General features: G+C 39.3%; 2 protein-coding genes across 2 annotated transcripts in view; both read left to right on the forward strand.

Annotated features, from left to right (window-relative positions):
- Positions 1-6,945, forward strand: part of TMED10 (transmembrane p24 trafficking protein 10) — a 35,617-nt gene extending 28,672 nt beyond the window's left edge. Inside the window, exons 4-5 of the mRNA XM_018053959.1 lie at positions 2,819-2,945; positions 3,390-6,945. Coding sequence (XP_017909448.1) covers positions 2,819-2,945; positions 3,390-3,511 — 249 coding nt within the window. The 3' untranslated portion in view covers positions 3,512-6,945. The remainder of the gene's footprint in view (positions 1-2,818; positions 2,946-3,389) is intronic.
- The window catches only part of NEK9 (NIMA related kinase 9), a 39,433-nt gene continuing 30,944 nt past the window's right edge, over positions 12,206-20,694 (forward strand). The window contains exons 1-6 of the mRNA XM_005686129.3: positions 12,206-12,587; positions 14,799-14,976; positions 16,863-16,918; positions 17,467-17,537; positions 18,750-18,855; positions 20,510-20,641. Of these exons, the coding sequence (XP_005686186.3) occupies positions 12,369-12,587; positions 14,799-14,976; positions 16,863-16,918; positions 17,467-17,537; positions 18,750-18,855; positions 20,510-20,641 (762 nt within the window). The 5' untranslated portion in view covers positions 12,206-12,368. The remainder of the gene's footprint in view (positions 12,588-14,798; positions 14,977-16,862; positions 16,919-17,466; positions 17,538-18,749; positions 18,856-20,509; positions 20,642-20,694) is intronic.

Genomic DNA, 20,694 nt, shown 5'->3' on the forward strand with positions numbered 1-20,694 from the left:
TCATTTGTAAAATGAAGTCTCTCTTAGCCCTGGTATGTATTTAATGGTTAAATGCAGCCTAAAAGGGGAATGCTACCTCCTAGTGGAGAACCTGTGAAATAGGCTTTTGCTTTTATCAAACCGTTGGCAAAACACACGTCATCCTTCTAGTCATGGAAGAGAAGAGTAGACTAGGATAATAATGGCCTGCCTCCACGAAACAGGTTTAATTTTACATTCTTAAAGACTCTATGAACATTAAATCAGATGTTTAGAGTAGCAGAACAGTCAGTAGGGATATTGATACAGATTTTCTTGTTAGCTCTTTGTACTGATGTTCATCCCACTCAGAAGTGTGGAGATAATTTACTGAATTAAAGACAGGATTGAGTTGGGATTTCATTGGGGAAATGAGATTCAACTTGGATGATATGTTATGAATAGAATTATAGAGTCTAGAATAGGATCTATACCAGAAAAGGGGTTAGGAAATTGAATGATTAAACAGTGGCCCCTGCACTGTATGGAACACTGTGCAGCAGTTAAGAATGGGGTAAATCTACAAGCACTGAAGTGTTTAGAAAGATTTTTTAAATGAAAAAAAGGAAGCCATAGAACAACATACACTTTATGGTCACATTTATAGATACGTTTTAAATTATATTTTCCTTTGTACATTTGTATACACACAAAGGCATAAACAGTGTGGTATCTTTTATCAAAGTCTTTAAAGATATACACTAAAGTCATAACCAAAGTTATCTTTAGGGAGGAATGGGCGGATGTAGGGATTGAGGAGCTGTGAAGATGGGCCTTTTGTTTCTATTTTCTTTACTTCTGAATAATTTAAATTCTTTAGTAGGAGGAATGTGTTTCTTGTGCAACTAAAATATTAAGGAGGCACCAGAAAGGAAAAGGACTGGGAGCAGGTTTAGGAGACTATCTACTAAGGCTGTTCTCAGTACCAAATTTATTTTCATTAGGTCCTCCTGTTTTGGATCTTAGGTCTTTGGGCTATTGTTTCTTAACCCAAAAACAGGATGGGGAGTTAGAAGTAGTCTTCAAAGTGATTTTTAAGAATATTAGTTTCAGCTGGCAGAGAAAGGTGCAGCCAGTTTCACTTCCCGTTCCTTTTGTAAGTTTCTGTCTGCTTGTGCTTAGTTGTCCAGTTGTATCCGACTCTTTGCGACCCCATGGACGGGAGCCCTTTCCAGGCTTCTCTGTTTATGGTGATTCTCCAGGCGAGAATACTGGCGTGGACTGCCATGCCTTCCCCCAGGGGATCTTCCCAACCCAGGGATCAAACCCAGGTCTCTCACGCAGCAGGGAGCAACGGTGGGAAGCTGAGCCACCAGGGAAGCCCAAGTTTCTATCTCGGGAGCCTTAAATCATTTACCTCTATAAAGACGTATCATGCTGTTGCCTTTATACTATCACATTCAAGAAGCTTTGGAGGGGAAAGCATATACCAGGAGGGAAAAGCATATACCAGGAGGGAAAATGTTTACAGGCTAGGGTTCAACTTATTTAATTCTGTGTCTTGTATCCTTTTCCGGGGGGGGGGGGGGTGGTTCTTTGCTCTCCATCTCTATGTGAGATCAATTAATAGATATGTATTGTAGATTAATGGTAAAACCTGACATTTGTGTGTTCAGCTAGGAGTGTTAGCTCAATGTATTGACTGTTGTGTAAATCTCATACCCAGTTAGCTTTATTCTGTTCTGCAGCTGTCAGTCATGCCATTAACTCTACCCAGCCCTTTATAATTATAAGAAAATGTACATCCCGTGAAAGAAAACTTAGGTGGATCATTACAAACCCATCACCATATTTTTGGTACCTTAAATATAAAGTCAATTTATATCCCTATCTTAACAGTTTCTAGTTTTCTTTTTTTTTTTTTTTAATAACTTTGGCTTGTTTTTCAGTAAATAGAACATAAGAACACCCTCAAACTGTTCCCATTCACTCCATGTTAAGTGCTGTCAACATTTAACAGAGAAAGTACAAGAAAGTTTCATTGGACAAAAGAGAAGAAAAAGTAGGGAGTTATGTAGAGAATGTATAGGGAATAAAGAAGCAGATGCAGAAATATTTTTTGAAGAATTCTCTGTGGTAGAAAATTAAGAGCAACTGGTGCATGAGTTTTAAGATATGGAAAGCTCTGATACTATATTCCCATTTTTAAAGTAAATCATAATCTAAGATTGATAAGAAAAAACAAACAGGATAATGAAATCCTTGCTCTGGTCATATGTGCCTTCAGTTACTAAATGCTCTTAGAGGTTTCACAGTGGTCTGGGTTGAAAAAAGAAGCAAGTTTATTTCTCACACTGTATATTCCTTAGCACACAGGGATATCCTTGGGGATTTATTTTGATAACTGGCATTGCAGTTTGAGTTATTATCTTAGTGCTATAGTTATCTGTACTCTCATTCCTGTGCATTCCCTATTGGGAATTTAGTATGTTTTCTTCTTAAAATCACATTTGACTAATACTATGATGCTCACACTTACATCTAATAATATTGCTTATTTCTTAGACAAAAGTGAAATGGCAAGTAAAATGCTTTATTAAAGTCAGAAATCTTGGGAAATATAGCCTACTATATTATTAGTATTTCTAAGGAGGTTTTAATCAAAATTAAAGTATATAAAAAGTCTGAGATGGAAACATCTAGACAGTAGGGATGGGAAGAACCCCAAATTTTAAAATGTGTTAGAATGATGACAGATTTTAAGATCGGTAAAACTTTTAAAAAGACTCCTCTGTTACATAGTGTTCTTGACCAGAGCAGTTTTTTTAGGGAATGGGTTTATAATTCCTTTCTTTTCCAGATTGCAAAAGTTGAGAAGCTCAAACCTTTGGAGGTGGAGCTGCGACGCCTAGAAGACCTTTCAGAGTCTATTGTTAATGATTTTGCCTACATGAAGAAGCGAGAAGAAGAAATGCGCGATACCAACGGTGAGGGGAGGGCGACTCTTATTTCTCAGTGACTCTTACTTCTCAGCACCATAAAGGAGATAGGTCCCCATACTTTAAATTCTGGTGTACCCTTTTCTCAGTTTTACCAAAGGGCATTTTATGAAAGGGCGATTGCTCACTTCAGTGCTCTTGCTGTTACAGGTAAATGAGCCCTCTTTGATTTTCAAGGGAATAGCATTTTTTTCTGTAATAAGCAACTGATCATATCAGTCAGCTTAGTGTATCAAATTAATAGCACTAATCTTTGTAATTTTAACATTTATATATAGGATAATGAAAATTAAAGAAAAAACTATCTGAAGTCCTACTGTAAGGTTTAGGGGCAGAGTGAAGCTAATTAATTGCCTTTTCCCCTGGCCATTTAGCCTGTTGAGCCTCACTCCACTATATTTACACTGCTTTCTTTTTTTCTTTTTTTTTTAGAGTCCACGAACACTCGGGTCCTGTACTTCAGCATCTTCTCCATGTTCTGCCTCATTGGTCTGGCCACCTGGCAGGTCTTCTACCTGCGTCGCTTCTTCAAAGCCAAGAAGTTGATTGAGTAATATAGCCCAGTCTCCTCCCACCTTGAATCTTGGCCAGCAGAACATCGCTGGGACATGCCTGGCAAAAGGCATCCTACCAACAGCACCATCAAGGCACCTTGGAGCTTTCTTGCCAGAACTGATCTCTTTGATGTGGGAGGACGTGGGTTACCACCTTCACCCAAGAAGTCAAAGAGGGACTTCTTTTTAACCTGGTAGGATTTGGACTGGTTTTGCAACAAGACTATTATTAGAGTCACCTATGACAAAAAACAGGGGTTACCTAGATAATGCCAAAGCCAGCATTTGTACTGGGTTTCCTCATATGATCTGTTTGAACCATGTTTTCTTTCCTTCTCCCACTTGCTCACCAGCTTGGGCTTCCATTCTACTTGTTTTACCAACATTTGAATGACCATGTTGAACTTGTTTCTTTCTGATTGTCCTCTTTGGATTTCTGTGTGACAACACCCTTAACTTCCTCTTGACCCTTAGCTGAAATGTTTAGTTAGCTTCTGGTGATACCTTTTCATAATTTTATGTCTCTTAAAAGGGTGATGGCTGTGACACCTCATAGAAATGAGCTTTGAACTGTGGATAGCTCTTAAAGAAAATTTCACTTTAGAGAATTAAAACATTTGTGCTCAGCTGCTTGAACTTTTCTTTTTGTGTATTTATGTGTGTTTAGTTCCACGCAGTTTTATCACATGTATGGATTTGTGTGACCACCACGAGATGCAGAACCATTTCATCACATGGATCCCTGTGGTTCCCTTTTATAGCCACAGTCATCTCCTTCTGTAACCCCAAGCCCCAGCCTCTGGCAGCCACTAAGCTGTTCATCTCTCTAATTTTGTCATTTCAAGAATGCTATATAAATGGTATATATATATAACCTTTTGAGATTGACTTTTTTCACTCAGCATAATGCCCTTGAAATTTATCCAAGTTGTTGCATATGTCAGTTGTTTGTGTCTCTTTATTGCTTAGGAGTCTTTCGTGGTGTGGATGTACCGTGGTTTCACCAGTCACCTATTGAAGGACATCAGTGTTGTTTTCCGTTTTGGGCCATTACTAATAAAACTGCTGTGAACATTCATGTACAGGTTTTTATGTGAACACAAATTTCATTTCTCTGGGATAAGTGCCCAAAAGAGCAGTTGCTGGGTTGTATGGTAAACACACATTTATTTTTGTAAGAAACCGTCCTGCTCTTTATCCAGAGTTACTGTGTCATTTTAGGTTCCCACTAGCAATGGCTGACCAATCCAGTTTCTCAACATCCTCAGCAGTATTTGCTATTATTTTTTTAAAAGTTTTTTTTAGTCATTCTGAGAGGCATGTGGTTTTAATTTGTATCTTCCTATTAGCAAATGGTGTTGAACATCTTTTCATGTGTTTATTTGCTATCTGTATATCTTCTTCAGTGAAATATCTATTCTTTTGCCTGTTTTATGATTAGATTGTGTGTTCTTTTCACTACTGAGGTTTTTTTTTTAATTGAAGTATAGTTGATTTATGCTATTGAGTTTGAGAATTCCTTATATATCCTAGATACAAGTCCTTTGTCAGTTTTGTGGTTGCTTAAATTTTAACATAACTTCTACAGAAGAAAAAACAAGTAAAATTTGCCGAGTATTCTTACATGGTAAGTCACTGACTTAATTTCTGTTCTTATGTGTTCATGAAGAGATTAAGATATATGAAGTAAACACACCTAGAAGGATCATGAACCGAGTAAATACTTGAAAATATTTGTTGTAAAAGCAAAGCCAAGAGTCGTTTTGGGACATGTGCCTGCCTAAAGGCCAATACTAATATGAATAAGAGAAAGTGTGGGCACAAATGACTATGTTCATTGACAGTTAGTGACATAATATCACTTGACATTTTCCCCACTTCTCCCAGTAAAGTGGGTGGGAGTTTGTCCTTTCTGTAATCTCTCTCTCTCTCTCGTTTTTTAAGTCTACTGACTCTTACAGGGCTTGTCCCATTGCAATGACAAGAATTACAGGACTTAGGGCTGTGCAGCTTGCAGTGAAGAAGCAGCATATTAGAATTAACAGAACACTGTTGTGATGACCTGGATAAAGTACCAAGGGGGAAGGGGGGCAAATTATGTTGCTAAAATCTCAGCCTGTTCTGTTAATGTTCCAGCTACTGTAAACACAAAAGGCTTTTCATCCTCTCTTGACTCCCTGTATGAATTCTTGGACTTCCCAGATGGCTCAGTGGTAAGGAATACACTTAACTAATGCAGGAGACATGGGTTCCATCCCTGGTCAGGAAGATCCCTTGGAGAAGGAAATGGCAACCCACTCCAGTGTTCTTGCCTGGAAATCCCATGGATAAAGTCTGAGCCTGGTGGGCGACAGACAGTCCATGGAGTCACAAAGACTCAGACACGACTCAGCAACTGAGCACACACTCAACAAATTCCTCCCTTGTGGCATGGAAGTGGTTCTTTCATCAGTTTGTGTAACACTGCCATCTGCTGTTGCAAAATAGGTACTGCTTCTGAGAGCCTGACAGCCAGATCTCATCGTTAAGGGCAACAGTGTTTAGTTTCAGTGAAAGTCTGACTGTTTGCGACCCCATGGACTATACAGTATGGAATTCTCCAAGCCAGAATACTGGAGTGGGTAGCCATTCCCTTCTCCAGGGCTTCTTCCCAACCCAGGGATCGAACTCAGGTCTCCTGCATTGCAGGCGGATTCTTTACCATCTGAGCCATCGGGGACACCCCATAAGAGCAACAGATGTTGAGGAAGTCTGTGGTATTACTTATACTAAACAATAGAGCATACATCCAAACAGGGGCGAGAATAACCCAACCTGTGAGTTAAGCTCCATCTTCAGACATTTAAAGGTGAAATTCTGTTTCGTACCATTAGCCAAACAAGATCCTCGTTTCCAACTGGTGTCTTTCCCCTTTTTAGAAGCAATGAAAGCTGCTCCGTTGGTTGTAGTCTTCTGACAGAGTGTCAAAGAAGAAGATAGGAGAGGAAGATATTTTATTTTGCTAATGTTTTGTTCCCAAACGTGACTGTGAAACTGAAATTCTTTCACGTCCTTTCCTTTCCTCATGTCAAGACTGCCAAGTTGGACATTTGTGCTTTGGGTTTAAAGTTCATTGATATTATACTTTGATTTTATCTGAAAAGTAAACTTATTTGCTTTTGATAAAAGACTAGTGCAAGAGCAAATCAACTTTAAAAACAAGGCTGTTATCTGTTTTCCTCCATTTGGGGATCTGTGGTTCAACACAGTCTAAATTACTGATCAGAGTGATAGTTTTAAGTATGCTTTGTTATATCATTGTCATAAGCCCCTGTCATAAGCTGTTTTTCTGTTTGTTTAATGGAAAGAGGATGTGGGATTTATACAGATGCACTTGTAAGTGTTGAATTGGGATTTTTATGTAAATTTTCTCAAATAAAGGCTAGCAGAAACCATTTTAGGTGTATTTTTCTGTTACTCATGAGTATCTCTTTGTCTGGATTGGCAATAATTCCTCCATATTCCTCAGTATTAAAAGCATGGCAAATTATATGTGACAAATTAGAGAAAAAAATATTTGTAGTGTACTCCAGATGGATAAAGTTTATGTGATCTAGCAAAAGTTCATTATACTTAATTTGTAAATGTATAACTATATAATATGTATATTGAAATAATATCCTTAATTCAGAAAGACTAAATAGGGTTCTGTAAGCCAGGAATTCTCTGTAGCTTCTCTGTTTTAGAAACTGATTTTGAAGTTATTCCTATAGAGTCTTCTCCCTTTCCTTCCATTCTCAAAATACCCCTCCTAATTTAGAACCTCTAGGACTTATTTTTTTGGACCAACACATCTATGTAAAACGCTACTCCAGCAGGTAAAGGCAAGATCATCTTTCCTTTTACTTGCAGTTGAGTATTTTCCATAAAGCTTCTTTATAAGAGTCACCGTGAAGTGCTTTACACATTGACTAGCTAGCCTCCAATTTAGCCTCTTTCTCTAATCCTCAAAAAAAGTTAATAAGTCAGTGAATCTCTAGTTTATAAAGTAGTGGTTCTCAACATTTGAAATACTTTAGAAAATGTCTCATTTCTTCCTGATACTTTAGAGAACATAAATAGTGAAGGCAGCAAAATGTTTGTGTGAATTTAAATAAATTTAAATGTAAATGTAATTGTCTCAGCAGTATCATATTTGTTAAATGGTTGTGCATGTTCTGCAAATTATCTGTTCAGTCTGCTACAATCTCCTATAGCATAAGCCCCATGAATAATATAAATTTTTCTGCTGCTGCTGCTGCTGCTAAGTCGCTTTAGTCGTGTCCGACTCTGTGTGACCCCATAGACGGCAGCCCACCAGGCTCCCCTGCCCCTGGGATTCTCCAAGCAAGAACACTGGAGTGGGTTGCCATTTCCTTCTCCAATGCGTGAAAGTGAAGTCGTTCAGCCGTGTCCAACTCTTAGTGACCCCATGGACCGCAGGCTACCAGGCTCCTCCATCCATGGGATTTTCCAGGCAAAGGTACTGGAGTGGGGCAAGACCCTTTAATTTGTAGGAGTTCTTCCAACCCTTCTTATGTTCTTGCTCAAGTCCTTCAAGTACCACATTTAAAAAGTATAAAGGAACATGACATTTTAAAATTTTATTTGCAGTGTTGTGTTTTTTGCTGTACAGCAAGGTGAATCAGTTACACACTTACATAAATCCACCCTTTTTAAGATTCTTTTCCCAAATAGGTCACTACGGTGTACTGAGTTCCCTGTACTATATGATAGGTTCTTCTTAGTTATCTATTTTATACATAGTAGTGTGTATATGTCAATCCCAATCTCCCAATTTATCCCTCCCCTGCTTTCCCCCTTAATAACTATAAGTTTGTTTTCTGCATCTGTGACTATTTGTTTTGTAAATAGGTTTGCTTGTACCACTTTTTTTAGATCCCACGTATAAGCGATAGCATATTTGTCTTTGACTTACTTCACTTAGTATGACAATATAGGTCCATGCAAGTCACTGCAGATGATGTTATTTTGTTCTTTTGATGGCTGAATTTCCATTGTATATTGTAATATTCCATTGTGATATCTGTGTGCCACATTTTCTTTATCCATTCATCTGTTAATGAGTATTTAGGTTGTTTTCATGTCCTGGCTATTATAAATAGTGTGTAATACTGTCTGAAGTGAAGTGAAGTGAAGTTGCTCGGTCGTGTCCGACTCTTTGCGACCCCATGGACACCAGGCTTCTCCGTCCGTGGGTTTTCTAGGCAAGAGTACTGGAGTGGGTTGCCATTTCCTTCTCTACGGAATCTTCCCGACCCAGGGATCGAACCCAGGTCTCCCGCATTGTAGACAGACACTTTACCGTCTGAGCCACCAGGGAAGTAATACTGTCTACGGATCCAAAATAGAATTTCAACATAAAATTCAATATAGAAATGTAAAAATGACTGAGATGTCTAACATTCTTTTTTCCTTATAGTCTTTGAAATATGGTGTGCATTTTACAGCATGTCTTCATTCAGACTAGCCATAATTCAAGTGGTTGCTAGTGGCGACCATATTAAACAACAAAGCTATAGACTTTGCTAAGTACTTTGGCAATTTAACCATTTACTTGTTAAGATATAAAATGGAAATACCAGTTTTTACCAAAAGCATTTTAAAATCAGTTATACCTTTAAAATGTTGAGTATTTCTGGGCTTATGAGTATTCAAAAGTCAGATATTTAGTTTCATTTACATCTGATGTAATGAAGTGCTGAGCTTGAGTTTCTGTTTTGTATTGTCTAAGATGGAAAGGGACATTTGTTAAGCTTTTATCTATGTATTATAACCAGAATAATTCACAATATCAGGCTAACCAAGTTATAGAATACAAACTTTTAGTTTCCACACAAAAATGAATTTGTAAGCTTTGGCTGAAACCTGTTCAGCTTCTCCGCATGCAAGTTAGCACTTCTAGCTATAAGCAATTGTTTTTTCCATGCAACTCAAAAATTTATTGATCATCTGTTTAATGTGCTGAACTAAACTCTGGAGTAGACCCAGATAAAAAAGAAGCAATACCTGTCCTCAAAGTGCTTTCTAATTCATAGGAGGAAGTAGATGGGATGGCTTCTGTCCAGCATGATCTCCATGCTTGCTTTAGCCACCACTGACAACATTGTGGATGTTAAGGAAGCTTTCACTAACCCAGCTAGTTTGTCTTGGAAAGGAAAGATGCCCCTCCTAAACACCTTTCTAGAAGATTGTGCTTTCCTTATAATAGCACTTAGACACCATTGTAATTGCCTGGTTATTTGTCTGTTTATATGGACTGTAAGCTTCAGGAGAAGAGGAACCATGTTTATTTTGTCCTCTGTTGTAACCCAGCACCTGGCACAAGTTGGTACTTAGTGTTTGCTGGATGAATGAATTGAAAATTGAAAACTATCTGTATAGTCTAGAACCCTGGAATGAAACCAGTAAAAAATCTAACAGGGTGTTATCAGTCAGGCATTTTGGTTTAAGAGATGTACATATGCAATAACAATGACCTGATATTCTTTCAACAAATAAATTTTAGGCTTGTTATATCAAGCACTTTTCTAGGCACTGATGATACATAGTTGTGAACAAGAGGGCAAAATCCGGGCTCTCAAGGAGCTTATGTTCTAATGAATGGAGGTAGTCAAAGTAAACAATAAATAAGACATCAATTTTAAAGATAAACATTGTGAAGAAAATAAGGAGTGATGTGATCTGGAGGGAGAACTGTGTTACTTTGGATCAGATTAGATGTGAAAAAGAGGTTTGCTTAAATATAAGCACAGTATAAGCAGACCATCATTAAGTCTGGTACACTAATAGAAAAAATGGATCCAAATCAAGACAGACAAAAGTCCCTCCTATTCAGACCCAATGTGGAATGTTACACAAAGTGTAGGATATCATACTTTAAAAGGAACACTGATGAACTCTAGAGAGGTCAGAGGAACGTGAGCTCATTAGCTCCCATACCCCTCACCCCATTCTACCCATTCTCTTCCTCCTATGTTTGCTGTCACTATCCACCTACTTAAAAACCTAGATGCAAGTCTCCTGGACTCAGATTTGCTTCACCAACCATATCCCAACTGATCACAAAGTTCTAAATGTTTCTCAGATGGATTTCTTAAATCTGGCCCCCCTCTCCATTCACACGGATAGCACCTGAGTGCCTGTCTCTAGGCCTCCTGTCTATCTTCCATGTTGTCATCAGTTCTTTGTAAAGTATAGCTTTGGTCTTATGCAAGGTGACCTTACTATTTATTATCTGTGCTGGGCACATGAACAAAGAAGACTCATTAATTACGCTGTGGGGAAAAGTATTAATTGGGACCCCCCCCCCCCAGCAAATCAGGACACACAGACACACAGATCATGTACTCCTCTGCTTAAAAATGTCTAGTATTTTCCATTGCCCACAGGAAATATCAAGTTCTATATAAATAAATATTTGAGGCCTTGTCTTCTGCTTCTATCCCACAAATACCATGATCTCCAGCCACATGATCTTCTCTTAGCCCCCAAATATCCTGCCCTCTGAAAGAGATCCCTGGCCTTGTGTGGGCTTTGACTCCCAGCTCCCCTCAATAGCTATGTAACATACAGTAGGTTACTTAACCCCCTATCTCAGCTCCTTTTGCAGAATGGGAATACTGTGAGGATTAAATGGAATGACACATGGAAAGAAAACCTTTAGCATAGTGCCAGGAACATAATAAATATAATGAATGTTAGCTGTTATCTCTGTAGGTCAATAATTCCCATAACTTTACGACTAAAAAGTTACCTTAGCGATGTAAAGTTGCTCAAGGCACATAACTGATGGAACACGCTTTTCCACTGTATTGCAGTTCTCTTAGTGACTTCAGGGCTCTGCAGATTCCCCACCTCCGATTACAGTATCTGGCACTTACGGCATGAAGAATGTTGCATGAGATCATCAGGTGGTCAGAGATTTGGAAATACACTTGGAAAAAGAATGTGAAATCTGGAAAGGGAGGAGTGAGTGTCAGGAGGGTTGACTTCAAATATTCTCTAAGATGTATGGAAGACAGGGACCCAGGGTAGTTCTGGAAGAAATAACTGGGCCCACTAACAGATGACAGGAGGCAAGAATTTTCCGCTGGGAGAGGGAAGGGAGGTGAGGTAAACGGGAGACCTAAGAAACATAGTTCAGTCCCTGGGTTTGGGAAGATACCTACTCCAGTATTCTCGCCTGGAGAATCCATGGACAGAGGAGCCAGGCGGGCTACAGTCCATGGGGTCACAAAGAATCGGACACCACTGCCACTTAACACGCACGCAAAGATATCTTTGCTGTAACAATTCTCTAAAACAAACAGCGCTGTGCTACGCTAGGAAGGGCTGCTTCCCCCGGTGACTGCCCTTGAGATAGGCCTGGCGCCAAGATGAGACTGGACGACCTCTGGACCTCAAAACTGTCTGGGCACCGGGCTAGGAATCAGGGGAGGGGTCTATAGACCCGAGGAGGACGCCCTTGCCCCTGCGGGAGCCATCTGGTCCCATTCGGTCTCCACCGGGCGCCGCCAACCCCTGCCCGAGGCTTCGTTTTCCCAGCCTGCATGGAGGGAAAGAAATCTTGCCCCGGGGCTTAAAGGAACAACCTGCAAAGGAGGAAACCCCCTGGGCCGGAAGCACTCAGAACTGCTTCCGGGCCAAGGGGGAAGGAGTCGCCATGGAGCGTCGCGGGGTGGCAGGGCTGACGGGGCCGCGGGGCTGACGGGGCCGCGGGGCTGACGGGGCCGCGGGCCGGCGTCTGAAGCGGGAGAGGCGCAGCGCCGCCAGCGCCACCGGGGACATTCAGGCCGGTCCCGTCCCCGCCGCCGCCATGTCGGTGCTGGGCGAGTACGAGCGACACTGCGACTCCCTCAATTCGGACTTTGGGAGCGAGTCCGGGGGTGGCGGGGACTCGGGCCCGGGGCCCAGCGCCGGTCCGGTGCCGCGAGCCGGCGGCGGCGCGGCGGAGCAGGAGGAGCTGCACTACATCCCCATCCGTGTGTTGGGCCGCGGCGCCTTCGGAGAGGCCACGCTGTACCGCCGCACCGAGGTAGCGGCCCCGCTCTCCCCCGCCTCGTCCTCGCTCAGCGATCGGGTCCCTCAGGGGTGTCTGTCTTGGGGTCCTCACCGCTCCTGTACTAGGAGTTCGTAACAGCACTGGTTTTTCTAACCGGTCGTTTTTGTTTACCATGGGGACTGAGCAAGGTATTGAACCTTCTCTGAGCCTTAGTTTTCCCGTCTGTAAGTTGGAGTTAGAAATAGCAACGTACCTTAAAAGTAATATTATTTAAGATTATTTTGATCATCGAAAAGGTCGTTGGTAAGATTGTAGCGTGTGGGCTTCTTCATCAGTGATGATCCAGCAGCGTTTATGCCTGGGAAATACTTTTTTTTTTTTTTTTTGGTATATTTTAAACCATTCGTTCTTAACTTCAGGAGGGATAAAGGACTTCTTTGAGAACTTAATGTAAAGGTACCTTCCCGCCTATCCATTATTGCACACATACAAATCCTTTGAAGAGATTCTTTGATGGTGACTCAGAGGTTAAAGCGTCTGCCTGCAATGCGGGAGATCTGGGCTTGATTCCTGGGTCAGGAAGATCCCCTGGAGAAGGAAATGGCAACCCACTCCAGTATTCTTGCCTGGAGAATCCCATGGACGGAGGAGCTTGGTGGGCTACAGTCCACAGGGTCGCAAAGAGTCGGACACAACGGAGCGACTTCACTTTCACTGATTAAAACCCTAGAGTGGGGAGTCTACTTCCAAAATTGATCATAAACTTTCATCACTAAAGTCTTAAAACTCTGCTTTCAGAATAGTTAATCAGTGTGGGGTTGCTGAAGATGAGATTCTATCAGTGATCTGTCTGCAGGTCTGTTGTGTGTTCCAAGTACTTTTAAGTCTAAAAGATGGATGAGGAGAGAGGTGGTTGCAAGATTAATGTATTATGAGTTACTGTTAGTGTTCTCATGAGAATGAGGAGATGTGCTTTGGTATTCCTATTTTTATAGTTGAAGAAACTAAGGTAGTATATTTAAGTGACTCGCTCACTTAAATTAGAAGCAAATCCTGGGCTGGAATGGAGGGTCACATCTGCTTGTCCATGCCTTTCCATGATTATTGCATTGAACTTGATTACCAAGGTTGTTTTAAGTTAAGTTTGATTACACTTTCCCCAAAATTGCATAGCATTATCCATAACATCAAATGTTTATTACTTTTGTCAGTTTACCATGGTCTAATTAGAAGCAAATTTTTCCCTCAAGAAGCATATATTTCAGTGGCAAGACATGTTAGTTTTGTTAGTAACAAATAGCGTTTAAGTTGTATGTGTATATAAGTGTAAAAGAATGGACATTTATTTCAGTGGAAGGAAATTAAGGGAGTGCACAGTAGAAGGTTCATTGATCTTTTGCTGAAGTTTCAAAGGCTCAGCACAGCAATCCTAAAGGACAGGGAGGGTTATTTAGGTGGGGATGCTTCTGAGCTGGGGAACAACATCAGTAAATTAGAGATGTTATAAAATGGAGTGAATATTAGGAGCTGCAGATAAGTCTTCATGAATAGAAGAAAACATGTGATAACATAAAATTGCAGGAGAAACAGAGTCACAGAACGTGACAGTGTAAGGAAAGTGAACTCAGAGCCCTTCAGTTCAGTTCAGTCGCTCAGTCGTGTCCAACTCTTTGCTACCCCATGAATCACAGCACACCAGGCCTCCCTGTCCACCAATTCCCGGAGTTCACTCAAACTCATGTCCATCGAGTCAGAGCTGTTAGACATGACTTATTCTTATCTATAAAGAATAAATGAAAACCACTAGAGAAATCTGTATAAAGTTAGAGGCAATTTTAACATGTCTATTTTACAAGAAATATCAGCCATAGATAACCACTCTCCAGTTCTCTTGTTTTCCAATAGTCGAACCATACTACAATCCTCATCATGACTAGCAGTCTTTCATAATGTCCCTCAATAGAAACCCTGAGATCTACCTCCATGCCATATTTTTTACCTGGAATTGACATTAGGTAAATTAAGAGTAAAAACAACATTTTAATGCTTTCCCTAGACCTGCAGTAAATTTTGATGCTCAATTGTATGCAGAATTTTTAAAGTCTTCATGTTTTATTTAAAGGAGAAAAAGGAGTCAGTTTCTGCCCATCTAGGAAGTTTTCTTTCTAGGCTCAGAGATCCGGGTGTGGATTCATTCTCTGCCAGGCTCGAGGAAAGCACGATACCTCTGTTGCTGTGTTATAGGATGACTCATTGGTCGTGTGGAAGGAAGTTGATTTGACCCGACTCTCTGAGAAGGAACGTCGTGATGCCTTGAATGAGATTGTTATTCTGGCACTGCTGCAGCATGACAACATTATTGCCTACTACAATCACTTCATGGATAATACCACCCTGCTGATTGAGCTGGAATATTGTAATGGTAATGTAGAGTTCAGTGGGACTTCCTCCAGCAAGACATTGCTTATACTTACCTTGAGGGGGAGAGAAAAATAAGATCCATATTGACAAAGAACAAGAACTTTAAATGGACTGCTAGAGTTTAAGAGAAGTAGTTCAGGCCCTGAAAAGTTTTGAAGTGATCCACAAAATGAGGGGAGGGATTTTCCCCCTGCATGCTCAAATTTTGCTTTGTGATGATAATTCCATCTTCAAATTATTTGTTCAGTTGAATTTTACACTCATTTTTCAAGCTTTTTTCCCTTATGAAATGACAGGCATTAGAAGCATAGCATGGTTTGACACTTGTTAGTGAAATCTTGTAGGTGATATTTATTTATAATGATTTTAGCTAAAGCTGTCCTACTGAAAAGTGGTCTAAAGACCATAGCTGACTGAAAATGATTTCTTTGAACCCTTTTGCTTGTTTAAAAAAAAAGCCATATAGCCTATTTGTTAAAAAATAGACCCTGAACCCATATCCTAAGCTTCACTACTTTTTAATCTCTGTAATCTTGCACAGACTACTTCTCTGTGCCTCAGCCTCCTCATCTTAAGTAAGTTTGCTAATAGGCAGTACTTACTTCCTAGGGTTATTGTATTAAATGAATCTATAAAGCCCCATCAACTTTAACATTTCTATTTTACGGGCAAGTGTACTATTTTACAGTAGTTCTTGATTTGTAGCAAATTTTTGATAGATTTTGTACTAACTTATTATTACCTAAGAGAATGCCCAAAGCCCATTCTTGAGCTAAATGCTAAAATGGTCCAAGCATATTCTTCATTTAAATCTCTAAGAGAGAGCTCCTAGATTTGTCATTTATTTGCTAGATTCTTGTGTATCGTGATTGTTTTCAACCCTAAATGTATGAAATTATATTAAGAGATTTTTGAAGTAGCAGAGGCCTCTTAACTTCCTTTGTGGTTAGGAGGAACTAGAACGGATGGTACACTTATTGAAACTTTTGAGTTACTAAATTATGAAGAAGTTGTGAAACTTAACTAGGACTACAGTGTAAGTTATAGCTGCAGATAGGAAATAAAATGAACCATCATCATTTGCCATCTGTGTCACCTGATAATAAAGAGGAGAAGGAAATTCAGACTTACTCTGAAGGAGTGAGTTAGTAAAGGGAGTAATAATTGAAAGCAATCTAGAGTCTACCCTAAATTTTGGGAAACCTTTTCAGTGTGAAGTGGAAAGAAAAAGAAGTTGATTGTGATATATACCTGTTTTTGTAAAACATCACCTCACAGGTATAACCCAAATCTTCTAATAGACTGTGGAAGTTGTTACCAAATTATTGCAGATTCCTTTAATAGGAGTTTTGGAAAAGAAAGTCATTGATTTTGAAGACTTTCAAAGTACTTTCATAAATTAGGGTACTAGAGAAATGGTCTTTGTTTTTATCTTTTCTAAAAATGTTGTACTTCCCATTTTTATACTGAATCTCTTCTATTAGGAAGGGGAATCTTTAGAGAATATTTCAGATATAGTCCTTGACAGATGGGAAGTTTTGTACCCATGTGAAGAGCTGAAAGGAAGAGGGGATATCTTTTAAAAGGAAGCAGAACAAGGTGGCTTGGTGGTAAAGAATCCACCTGCCAATGCAGGAGATGTGGGTTTGATCCCTTGGTCAGGAAGATCCCCTGGAGGAGGAAATCCAACCTACTCCAGTATTCTTGCCTCGAGAAGCCCATGAACAGAGGAGCCTGGCGGGATACAGTCCATGGGGTCTCAGAGTGAGACATGATTGAGCATGCACACACTCATGCAGAATATTTTACTTGCTGTGCCACCTGTTAAAATCCTAGTAGCTTTGATCTCTGTTAAGCAATTCAAACCTGTTTCTTATTTAATTGCAGGAGGGAACCTGTATGATAAAATCCTTCGTCAGAAAGACAAGTTGTTTGAAGAAGAGGTAATTCATATTTCTGTGAAAGGAAGCTAGAATTGTATTGTGATTCTTGCTTTATAGTTCTGTGTTTACTCTTCCAACAATGAAGAGTGTTTTTTTCCTTTTGTTCATACTCCTTCCAGGCTCTGATTGATATTCATGAGAAAGGAAACCTCTAACAAGGAAGCTGTCTATAGCTGCTTCCTAAACGGTTTACCTCCACATCATGATTCTCTATGGGCTTTCTTTCCCGGTTCTATTACTGCATACTGGTATGCCCAGTTTTCTCTACCTTTGCATTCTTCCTGGATTTCTTTCCACAAGTCTGCTTCACCATACTATATTTTATAACAACGTTCAAACTATTTTATGATAATCCGCTGTTTTTTTTTTTTACCCCTACCACTTTTCTTTGCCTACTCAACCTACAAGCAAGAAATGTCAAGTCATGTTGAATCATAACCTCTAGTTGCAGTTTTCTTTGTTGCGTGTGTGTGTGCGTGCGTTTGTTTATTTAAATGGTATTTTTTTGTTTGTTTCCAGTCCAAGTATAATTTATTTTTTCTCTGCAGATGGTGGTATGGTACCTATTTCAGATTGTTTCAGCTGTGAGCTGTATCCATAAAGCTGGGATCCTTCATAGGTAATAAGTGGAAGAATATGGGATGGATTCTTTTCTATCAGTCCAACCCCCACCTTGGGTACCTCCCATCAGCACTATTATTTTCTTGATTAAACAGTCAAGGCTTTTCCGTTGATAATGATTTAGGAAGGAAAGAGTGAGTAATGAGGGGCGTTATCTTCACTTCCTGAAGTTAAACTGTTTGTGATCTAGGAAGAGTCTCCTCAATAGCTTATTACTGCTCAGTCATCTCTTTATTTTAGAGGTGAGTTCATTAATTCATCAGTACAGCCTAGAGGGCCACTATAAAAGTCGTATTAGACTAGTTGGAATTCACAGTAAATGTTTTCTCTGAGCAATAAAATTGGCATTTGTTTTTAATTTAAGTAAAAAGCTTATTCATTGTTTTATAATTAATTATGCAGTTTTACCAGATCTTGACCAGGGGGAAACAGCTTTCTGTTCACTTCTAGCTATAGGAGAGAACCTTTATAAGAACATTGCCACTTCATTATACCCTTAAATGAGTCATGGACTACTGCTAGAGATTAATATTAATACACTAGTTTTCTTTTTTATTGGTTTGTCCATTTAACATATAGTTCTTGATAGTTGTTGAGTGGCTACAGTTGTATATTGTTTTATTTTTGAAAATTATCAAAAATATTGTTCTGATTTTTTCACATCTTTCAATAAAGGAAGGTACAGTGTGAACCAGGCACAGTTTATTTGTGTTACAAATGGTCAGTTCATCTTCAGAAAGATAGCTGATGATTTTATTTAGGTGATCTGTATGGCCTAATCATTTTGCTGCTGGAATGTGCTTCTCTTGCCTTAACAGATTTGAAACTTTGACAAAACTCAGTGTTAAAATTGCCTGGATATCACTTAATTCAAGGCACCAGTGGTAATTGAAGAGACAGTGCACCTTATAGGAATTACCTAGGGCACTTTTTTTTAATCTGACCTTTCAACTTTTCCTAATGACTACAGTGTTTGGGGGAATGTGCCTGTGCTGTGAATCCCTGGAGGATGAAGTAATTTTCTGCCTCTACTCCCCCAAGTTCCCTTCTCAGTATTGAAATGTATGAGAAAATAATGAACACTCTTTTGGATTCCATAACAGCCTGAGCAGTGGTAACACACTCTTAGTTTGTACTAATTTTGGGCGGGAAGGTAGATGAGATAAAACAGTTTAGTGTATGGATTTAATATACTGCATTTTTTCCCCAGGGATATAAAGACATTAAATATTTTTCTGACCAAGGCAAACCTGATAAAACTTGGAGATTATGGCCTAGCAAAGAAACTGAATTCTGAGTATTCCATGGCTGAGACAGTAAGTATGTGTTATCATTAACTCAGTTGGGCATTTTTTAATTTTTTAATTTTTTTTTAATTTGGTGGTGCTACACAGCATGAGGGACCTTAAGTAAGGTCCTAATAACCACTGGACCACCAGAGAATCCCCCCTTGACTTTTTTTTTTCTTTTCCTTTCTTGTACCTTGAGATATAACTATACCCCCTAAATCTTGCATGCTTTTTCACGATGTTTTTGCAAGTTCTTCATACTTATAAAGCAAATCTTTTATAAGTCATACTTAGAAAAGGAGTCTTCTTCCTAGACCCACTAATTTACCTGCTCGGATGTTTTTTTAAGAGCCATTGTCCATATAACAGCTCAAACATCATTGCCCTTTCCAACCCTAACTAAAGACTTTTCCAAAAGCAATAAAATGCTTTACCATTTTTTCCAGCTTAGGATCTTTAGTAGATCTTATTACTTTATCTCTCATTTAATGTTTTGAGCTTCAAATGTTAGACGTCTCTTGTGTTTCCTTTGAATTTTTTCTGGTTCAGAAACCCTGTTTTACAAATAAAGGCTGATGCCCAGAAAACAATCTCATCCTTAATATGATACACAGTCTGCACCACAGGACTCCCTTCTCACCTGATCCTATGAAAGACCATTGATAAAGAGTAGACATAAATTGATCTCTGACGATAGTGATCTGATCCTTTTAGGACTTATAAAACCCAGTTATTACTCTTCTGGTTTCACAGTGCTCTGTCAGAACTTGAAAATGTAAGGTACTAAAATTAAGTTTGTCCTGATTTTTTTTTTTAATAATATTGAGATATTTCTGCAAGCAATCTAGAAACATCCAAGGATACTGATAGCCAGGGTTGGGAGTCTGCTTCAGGGACTCAGAGTCTGCTTGTATGATGTTGCTACACTGAGTTTCTGAGGAAGTAGTCATGCCCTTGCATGGATTTTTCTTATCAAGAATAATCCAATAAAATAAATGTCATGTAAGCTGTCTGAAAAATTGCTTTACTTTCCTTATTAAAGATGGCTATCAGTGTTACTGGAATTTCTTGGGTACTCATTGTCTCTCATCTCGGGAGAGACATGACCTCCATTTAGGACATTTATTTCCTTCCAACACATTCTTGAACTCAGAAGATCTTTTTGAATTTGAAAGAAGTTCACTATGTTAGTATTACAAATGTTAAATTGAATTGTTCACAGAGTTTCACTACTGTGTGTTTCAGTTAGAACTTTTAAACCCCTTTATTCAGTTACCATCTCGCGCTACCAGTTTTTGTATTTTTTTTTCCATTGGTGAACTTTTACCAAGTATGCTCTTTCCAAGTCTGTGAAGTCTTCAGTGGTCCTTGAATGCCTGGATCTTCTGTGATCCAGGAATCACAGAGCTGTTCTGCCTCCCAAGTTACCACAGGTCTTCACCACAGAGATTGTCTCTTTATAACTGGCCCAGGACATTTGATATGAATAAGATTTCTCCCCAGAGTGGCATCAGCTCAGAATGATGATGGGATATGCTGTTTGATGGGAATGTTTTAGGATATGCTGATGAATGTTCTATAGTTATCACTAACTCCTGGGAAATTTAATTTAGTTGTTAAAATATTAATATAGTTACTTCAGAAAAGGAGTTAATTTTTGATTGATTTCTTTGTTGTTTAGCTTGTGGGAACGCCATATTATATGTCTCCAGAGCTCTGCCAAGGAGTAAAATACAATTTCAAGTCTGATATCTGGGCAGTAGGCTGTGTCATTTTTGAATTACTTACACTGAAGAGAACATTTGATGCTACAGTAAGTTGATGTACTATCCCTACATTGTCCTTGCAAATGGTACAATTTGGTTG

The sequence above is a fragment of the Capra hircus genome, chromosome 10 (assembly GCF_001704415.2).
Source record: "Capra hircus breed San Clemente chromosome 10, ASM170441v1, whole genome shotgun sequence".
Lineage (NCBI taxonomy): Eukaryota > Metazoa > Chordata > Mammalia > Artiodactyla > Bovidae > Capra > Capra hircus.